We start from the raw sequence: 8,593 nt of genomic DNA on the forward strand, positions 1-8,593 counted from the left end.
TCGCTGTGAACCACTGCTTCTTCCGTTTGCAGTCTGATGTCACGAACCGATGCACCTAGAATGAAACCTCAGTGGGTGTATGAAATGTTAGCCTGCGGCATATCTCCACAAGGTTCTCACCGGCGTATGAGCCGAGTGGGGTAACACCAAGGAATTACCGGTCATATACAAGGGTACAGAAGGGGCCAGGAAGCCGCCAGCAACAACTATCCATCTGCTGTGGAGTCGGAGCAGCATCAGTTTGGCGGTATCAGGGGTGTCATAAGCTGCGCCATCTGCGTTCTTCGGTGGTGCGAATTCCTCTTCGCGTGACACCTGAATGTTAAGATATGCAACAGTGAGTATCTCGATCTTTTAACAGAGAAACAACAGGAAAAGGGATGAAGCGTAAGATGCATATCAAGACATGTGGCTGAGAAGTAGAACCTCCAAAAGTGTTGTGAATGGGGAGTAACTGGATGCGTTGAATAAGAAAATAAAGTATGCTGATATTTTATTGTTCTTTTTACACAGTAACGACAGACAAATATACTATTCTTCAAACCAACCAAACAAAAGAACCAGAAAGCAAAGAAAAATAACCAAAGCTCACATATCAGGTTGTCCTATTAAATTCAATAGAACTAATGTGTTAGATTAGTAAGTGCTCGGCTCTAAAGTAAATGATAGAAATAGAACTAAAAGCTACATGTATGATTATTTTACCAAACAAAATGGACAGCTACACATTATCTTGATTTGTGCATGCATATTATTTGGAAAGCATTATAGCTCAACAGAGAAGATTCATTTATCCCTTTCCTTTTTTATGTTCTCAGTCGTGTCAGGTGGAAACAAATAATCAAATATAAGGAAGTTTCACAAATTCCTCCTGCAGAAACAGGCAGAAAAATACTCTGCTGATGCCTAAGAAGCCTACAAAGCAGTATAGGTTCATCACCAAAGATTCCTCCCGCTACATGAAGTGCATCAAGCTAGAGTTTTTTTAAAGGAAATCAAGCTATTTATAAATTGTTTGTGAGCATTCGTACTAACTGAATTTCCAGCAGCAACATGTCATGTTCTAGATGGAAATCGATACAAACACTAACTGAATTTTGATAGAACATCGAGAAAACCGCAGAGGATGTTCTACTAAATTTTGGTCTGTCTTGTTCCGAGCTAGATGAGGAAGACAGCCTTACCGGAGATCTGAAGTTGCGCCGCCGCCCGCTCCTTCCTCACCTAGCTCCGTTGCCGCCCCGTGTCCTTCAAATCCAATGCTGTCGCCGACATCCCGTGTCCTTCAAATCCAACGCTGCCGCTGCTGCTGCCAAGCGCTTCTCCCAGGTCTAGCGTGCGGCACTCGATCCATGGAAGGGCTGAGCCCACCCGGACAACGGTTCACCTCCTCCAGGTCCAGCCTCGCCGAACTCGATCCCGTAGCCATCTGCCCGTCTGTGTAGAGAAGAACGGCGAGAAAACGGGGCAGCAAGAATGGGGCCACAGTGGAAGGAATCCGAATTTCATCCCTCTGCCTCCATGCTGCTCTCTCGTCACAGATATCGACAGGAGGGGATCGCCGGGAGAGAGCAGAGGATGAATGGTGAGAGAGACACTGAACGTGAGAGAGAGAGAGAGAGGATAATTACGTGAGACAGAGGATATGTTCAATTGCTTTCAGATTCGTGAAGTATCATCTGATGCTTCAATCACGCAAAAGAACGCTCGTTTTTTATAATTTTGGCAAAATATATTATAGGTTCCGGTCCCATAGATTTTGGTTCCGTTCCTATATTTTTAGTTTCGTCAGTGTGGTTGCGTCTATTCACCACCGTCAGATCGTAGTGGATGGACGGTTATTAAAAATGCCAATTACCGTAAAACTTGTACTTTTTTTAATGTTCTGCATGTTCTCTTCTACCTGATGATGGGCATGTTTATGTTGTTGCTCTAGACATTTTACTTTTTCAAAATCTTGTATAGTATTTTCTTTATTTATAAAATGAAACGTAAGCATATATTTCAAAGGTCAAGTTCATTAAGTGAAAACTTCAAGTTCATCCATGATGCACCATGGAATATGAACCTTTGAAGTCAAATGAGTCCTTCGTAACTCGTAAGTTACGCTAGCTCTAATTCACAAGTAAGTTATGTTACAGAAATAGAGTTTAAAAATGTGTGATCAGCATTGCCATGGTATTATTTTGGAAGTACAAATTACAAGTAAAGTTAGAGTATCATAAAATACTTTCCGAGATGAATATGCATATATGATTATCGATTTTTGAACTAAACAAAGACAATACTAACAATCAAATTTTTGATTTTTTTTTTCAACGTAGGTTCAAAACGTATATACGTGGAGATTGAGGAACCATGGCCTTTGATTTATGTTAATCCAAACAATTGGGGGGGTATCCAAGATTTAAAAACGAAAACTAGATAAATGAGAAAGCAGTTATGATGCCAAATCTAGGAGTGCATGGAGTAAATTCACGCAAACTCAAATGTTTGAAATTTGATTGAAGTGCATACTCGAATCAGAGGCCGGCCAAAAGACATAAAAGCTCCCATTGACCATTAATGTATAGTAAATTCCACTTTTTTTTAATCGCGCAAGGTGCATTTGTGACAACTATTACGTCATTTAGTGTAATTTCTATTGAAATATTCCATGCGGGAAACCTTGAACATGGTTTAGCATTTTGCTTTCTTTTAGATAGTACCAACATGTCACTTCGATAAGGCATGGAAAAAAGTGTAAAGATTAGAGGGCGGCATTGACAACCATGCCCAAAATTTTGCACTAGAAAACCTTGCTTAATGGTCATGCACTAGAAAACAAGGATCCAATATTCTAATAGAGGTAATCTAGTCGAATTTTCACTTGACAAGTTAACTAGTGGCCCTACAAATGCAAAACTAGAGGGAAAAAATGAAATTATTTCTTTTATTTTCAAATATCACGACAAACCCAAACACACAAGGGTCAGAAATCACAATAGGTCCAAAAGAGTGGTGAAAGGAATTAAATTGGTGGAAATCCACTTTCACTCGATGCACCCACTATCCGAGCCACATATATTATGATGCTAAAAATATCAAAAAAATGTCAGCTGTGTATCTAAACATTTTATGTTTGTTCGCTAATTTTCGTGTGGCATGTGCACAAAGATAACTTTTGACGCTCAAACAGCTTTTCATTTGACAACTTACTAGAATTTGTACATCCAAGGATATATTTTTGAAATTTTTCAACATTTTAATATGTATTTTTTTATAAGATGTACTTCCTCCGTTAAAAAAGTTTCTCAACTTTATCTAGATTCGTATGTATATAGATATATTTTAGTTATAGATACATCTTTATCTAGGAAAAGTTGAGAAGATTTTTTTTTGGAAAGAAGGGAGTATATCTACATGCGAGCCAAAACACTTTGCGGAGATCGGTAAACTCGGGGCATGCCCCATGGATCCATGTTGACACTTTGCAGTTAGTGGACCACAGAGTACTCGTACCGAGATGTATCAAAGACAGGCGTGACAGGCCTGACGAACTACGTAAGAGCGCACACCCATATCAATGCATCATAACCACAAGTTTCTCAACACTCAACCGACTCGTGTCGTGTCGCATCTGCTATGCTTCTAGTCTTCTCTTCTAGATGAACGATACAAGTACACGACTACTGCCATTCCGCTAGTACGTACGCAGCCACGTGCATAAGTTGACAGTGAAATATCCATCAGGGATAAGAATCCCATGACGTATATATATTCTCTGTATTTGTATTGTCAAACGCATGTGTTGGAAATTCCCAAGCATTTCCAGTCAAAACACATGGTCCTGAAGTCGGACAATTCGACGTACGATCGATACGGATGGTTATGAACGCAGCCATGGAAAAGATTACCTTGACAAGAACGTGCACAAGACCAAATGGTGGAGGCATTTGAAACTTGGGATGCCTTGGTACTACTTTGAACAGGTTGGGATTTCTCTCGTTCTTACAGCTTTACATGGGACGAACACATAGCACGGTACTACGACTGCTTAATTACTACTCCACTGAGTAATTCGTAGCAGCAATAATCTAAAGGGAAGCGAGCAAACGAACTTGAAAACCTCGCTTCAGATCGACATGCGGTTGTGCTCGTTGTTGACACGTACACGCACGGCGGTGGTACATGATGCTTAGCTAGCTAGGTTGATGACGACGCGGTTGCGGCGGTGGAGTGGAGCATGGTGGTGAGCTCCTTGGAGGCGACGATGGACTTGTAGATCTCCATCACCAGCCGCTTCTCGAACTCCGACGCGCCTCTGTTGCGCCGCCGCCGCCCCGGGGAGCAGCAGCTTCTGGTGCTTCCGCCTTGGCACCCGCTTGGTCCACATCCCGTCGCTGGGCATCGCCGTGACCGCCGCCTTGCTGTCCTTCTCAGCGAGTGGCGCGACCCGTACCTTTGTTTGGTTTCGGTGGGTCTATCACGTGCGCGGTGGGGGAAACGGAAGCCCAAAGCCAAAGCGATCCCTGGTGCGCCTTCCTGCTGCTCACCAGACACAGACACAAACAGTCAAAACAAATCCGCGCTCTATTCTTTCTTTCTTTCTTTCTTTCTTTCTTTCAAGAAGAGGAGGGAGAAAAGAAAAGAAACGAACGAATCTCCAGAGTGCAGAGGAGTATTACTCTACGTACTGTATTATTTTCCTAACCGTCCAGTGCCATCCATCCATCCAACGCGCCTCTTTCACACACAAGGAAGGCATCCAACCCTAGCTGCTCCTCTCTACTCCCATTCTCTCCACCGCCCGCGCCGCCGCTCTCCCACCCACCACATCCATGGATCCACCTCCAACTCGGCGGACCATACACCAGTCGCCGCCCTCGATGCTCGTCGACGGCACTCTCCCCGCGGCCGCCGCCATGGAGGCCAGGGCTTCGACCGGCCCAAGGGAACAAGGGGACGCCGACGCGGCCGGCGCACGCGTCCACCCCCTTCGACTACCTCGCCGTCCGCGGAAACTAGAGCTCCGGCGACCATCTCCACACAAGCTGATGGTATGAACCGATTCTCCCCTTGCAAAATTTCTTCTCTTTTTTTCCCCAAATTATTACGGGACTCAAATATGCTGCCTCTTTCTTCACCAGCCGGACGACCACGACTCCTTCTGCATCACCAGCACATTCTTCTGCTCCGACAAGGCCGTCCTCATCAAGGTCCTTCCTTCCTTCCTGCACCTCTCCATGCCTCCACTAATTTCTTTAGCCTATCTGCACCTCAATACTCTTGTTCTTTTTGCTCACACCGAAAACTCAACCATCATCTATCCTGCCTTGCACGGTTGATGCAAATCTCACAATTAAATTGGGGAATACATCCGTCTACTCTAAATGCTCTACCTCTAATTTGTACTACATAACTTGACCTTGCTGTATCTGTATATGTCGCTGACCATGACGTCAACTTCTCTGTAAATGCTCTACCAATTAATTAGTATCTCTTATACATAATAAAACTTGAACATTACATCTTTCTTCTTGTTGTTGTTGCTACTCGGTGTATGTATATGTACTTGACCATGACGTGCACTTTTCTGTCTGTCTCAGATACATGGGAATGCTTCTAGCTTTACCAAAACGTCTTGCTGCCACTGTTTGCAACCTTTCCTTGCTGGGAACTGTCTTCTCTCTGCACCACGATACGATACAAGTTACCTTGTGTGGTAAATACCTTCCTACCTCAGCCTTTGAATTGTTCAGCTTTTACATTGGTTCTGTTGCACGGTTGATGCAAATTTCCCAATTAAGGAAACTACCTAATTCAGGGAATACATCCGTCTCTTGCATAACTTGACCATTGTTTATATCTTTCTTGCTGTTGCTTATGCATACATATACTTGAGCATGACATCAACTTTTCCATCTCAGACACTGCTTGCATCAAGGACTGCAAATGCTTCCAGTTTCTCCAAAACATCCGTGTCGTCGCTGGGAACCTCTGAAGGACCTGCAGTACCATTGACTCTGGTAAATACCCTTCCGACCTCAACCTTGAATTAATGGTTCAGCTTTTACATTGCTTGTCTTTCTTTCCCTCACCACCCTTTCCATCTGATTCTCCTCCCTTTTTCTGCATGAAGAAACAGGCGCCATTCAAGCAGCCCTGCAATGGGTTCGTTCATGTCACTACTTGGAATCATCTAATTTCCATCCTTCTTGTCTGTATCCTTCTCGTGGAGGACGGGTGGTGGCCCATGGAGATGCCGTTGAGCCCCCGCAAAAGGTCCGTTTCCCACCTCGTGTGCCCCGTATTCACCTCACCCAGCTGCAAATATATCTACTGTACATCGTGTGTCCGCATCCTGCTTATTAGCTGACCCGTGGCACCATGTGTGTTCAGCAACTTAAACAAACATGTTTGTTGCTGCTGCTGCTGCCAAGCCCCGACAAGGGCATCCAGGTCTCAGTCAAGAGCAGCGCCAACTCATTGAGTACCTCGCCCAGTTCTTGCCTCGACTCCGGGTACACTGCGCCGCAACGTTGCCTCCAAATACCCTCTGGTGAGCTCCAGTCCACTACCCACTCTGCTCGCCTACTCGTGGTTGGTAAGAGTTACTTGCGTTCTCCGTGTCAGCCGGTTGTCGTGTTCATTCTCTCGTGCAGCGATGCCATCTGCAGCTTCCTCTTACTGCTTATTACCATTTTTGAGTGTTGTTTTCCCAGCGGGATGCAGTTGGTCGTGATCTGCTCCTATTGCTTGTTATTCGTTCTGTAACTGCGTACTGTTTCAGGGAGGTACCGTCAGTTGGTGCAACAAGCCTCTGATGGTCTCCCTTTTATTGCATCTTGAGCTTACAGCTCCTTAGAAGTTGTGTTATATTTTGTCAAAGCCGAAGGCCACAAGATGACTCTTAGTCACTTTGATGTGTTCATTGCAGTGTTGTGCTGTATTGCTTGCTTTTCTACTGATTGCAAAAAAGCACAGACTGTAGGTACTCGTGATCTGCAGGTCCTTCTTATTTTGGAAGCGAGAAAGGATTTTTCAACTGCTACTTGCTGATTAGGTAGAGGGGGGTGCTGTTACTGTGTTGTGCTCCAGATCAATCGAACTTACATTTTGTAACCATTTGTCACTTCTCCTGCTTGCCACATCTTGTGCTCAAGCTCAAACTTGTACTCTTATTTTTGTGCGAATCGTTGGGGGGAAGTTGTACTCTTTGTTGCAAAAGTTCGGAAATGATATACATTGGTTTGGCACCATGCCTTGTTTGGGATTTGAATTTGGCCAATTCTGTATTTGTGCCGATGAGTGATATCTTGGAAAACAATGTGCCTATGAGTTTAGCACCATGCCTTGTTTGGCACTTGAATTTGGCCATTTCTGAATTTGTGCCATCTTGGAGAACATGGTGATATCTAAAACTTTTTGGCTTGCTTTCTCTTGACTTGATAGGGCCATGATTTGGTGGTCGAGCGGATGTCATCCACTGGTTCCACTCAGCAGTGCAGGCCAGATATAAGGTAAACTATACTATGCTTTTAGAGGCCATAAGATCCTCCGATTTTTTGGACTGCGTCTGATAGCTGAGTTCATATCATGTGTTGGTTGCAGTTTGGGGACGAGCAAAACGGTGCGACGGTGGCGCTCGGCAATGACAGGAGGGAGGCTGTAGTAGTTCGCCGCGGCACAGGAATGTTGGTGGTAGGCACGAAGGGAGAGCTGGTGGTTGCCTGCCTGAGCTGCAGCTGCCCACCACTTATCCAGGGACATGTGCAAGGCTGGCTAGGATAGCTTCAGCATTGGAGCCAGGGGTGGCAAGGTGTCTACCTCACATGACCAAGCCCATTCCAGATTGCGATGCTTGCGGTTGCAGATACATTGCAGAACAAGCAAAAAAGTTTTTTTTTTTTTTTGGCTTTGCTTCACTTCATTTTTCAACTGAATGACTGATTGAGCGTAGAGACTACTGTAGCATTTACTTGATTGGTTGACTGCAGTAGCAGAATAGGACTAATTCCGGTGGTGTGGGGCACTGACTGTAGTAGTTTTCCCGATCTACATGTGTTGCTTCTTTTGAAATCGGATAGTATTTTCAGTTGCTACTTGCTAGAGGGAAGGATCTCTGTGGCAGACTTTATGACTATGTGGGTGCATATGTGATCTTTTCTGTTTGCTCCCCCGATTTTGCATTATTATGCTTTATGAGAAGAATAGTAAGCTAGCCTGCAAGCTCCTTCATGCTTAGAAGCTCAATTAGAACTATCATCTCTACTTGTGGTTATAATTATAGCTATACTATGATCTGTTTTTGTTTCATGCTTTGAAATCACTTCTACTTGTGATATTGATTTAATTTTTAATGCTACGACATTTCCTTTCTTGTACTACTCATACTTCATGTTTCTTAATTGCAGGTTTAGAAGCCTGTGAGCATAGGAGGATGCTGTCTGGTTCATGACTTAAGGGTGGAAGAACGGGAAATGGAAGCTGAACTCTGCCAGTTTGCGTTTCGAGTTTATGTTTGAAGGTTTAGCTTCGTTTGTATTGGTGGTGGACCTGTTATTTTGGACTCATATCCTGGACTGTTAATGATCTATTGTGATTTTTGAAA

The 8,593-nt window shown here is 44.0% G+C and overlaps 1 protein-coding gene across 7 annotated transcripts; it reads left to right on the plus strand.

The window, feature by feature from the left end:
- Window positions 1–4,683: 4,683 nt before the first annotated feature.
- LOC127299078 (uncharacterized) lies at window positions 4,684–8,593 on the plus strand. Of its 7 annotated transcripts, none has more exons than XM_071824999.1 (8): window positions 4,684–5,039; window positions 5,130–5,198; window positions 5,589–5,691; window positions 5,910–6,008; window positions 6,128–6,264; window positions 6,382–7,502; window positions 7,594–7,879; window positions 8,397–8,593. In XM_071824999.1, the coding sequence occupies exons 1-4, from the start codon at window positions 4,821–4,823 to the stop codon at window positions 5,981–5,983; spliced, it is 465 nt and encodes a 154-aa protein (XP_071681100.1). In that variant the 5' UTR covers window positions 4,684–4,820; the 3' UTR covers window positions 5,984–6,008; window positions 6,128–6,264; window positions 6,382–7,502; window positions 7,594–7,879; window positions 8,397–8,593. The 7 variants fall into 7 exon arrangements, 6 of the variants coding, with proteins under 6 accessions (XP_071681100.1, XP_071681099.1, XP_071681098.1 ...); XM_071824998.1 differs by having other exon boundaries at window positions 4,685–5,039; window positions 6,122–6,264; XR_011750772.1 differs by having other exon boundaries at window positions 4,696–5,039; window positions 5,589–5,704; window positions 6,122–6,264.

Source organism: Lolium perenne, chromosome 1 (genome assembly GCF_019359855.2).
Source record: "Lolium perenne isolate Kyuss_39 chromosome 1, Kyuss_2.0, whole genome shotgun sequence".
In the NCBI taxonomy this organism is placed as follows: domain Eukaryota; kingdom Viridiplantae; phylum Streptophyta; class Magnoliopsida; order Poales; family Poaceae; genus Lolium; species Lolium perenne.

Bases quoted from the DNA above. Each gene is read 5' to 3' on its own strand.
- LOC127299078 (XM_071824994.1), top strand. From the start codon at position 4,821: ATGGATCCACCTCCAACTCGGCGGACCATACACCAGTCGCCGCCCTCG. The intron at 6,009-6,121 runs GTAAATACCCTT...TTCTGCATGAAG, and splicing joins CTGCAGTACCATTGACTCTG to AAACAGGCGCCATTCAAGCA. The intron at 6,265-6,381 runs GTCCGTTTCCCA...ATGTGTGTTCAG, and splicing joins CCGTTGAGCCCCCGCAAAAG to CAACTTAAACAAACATGTTT.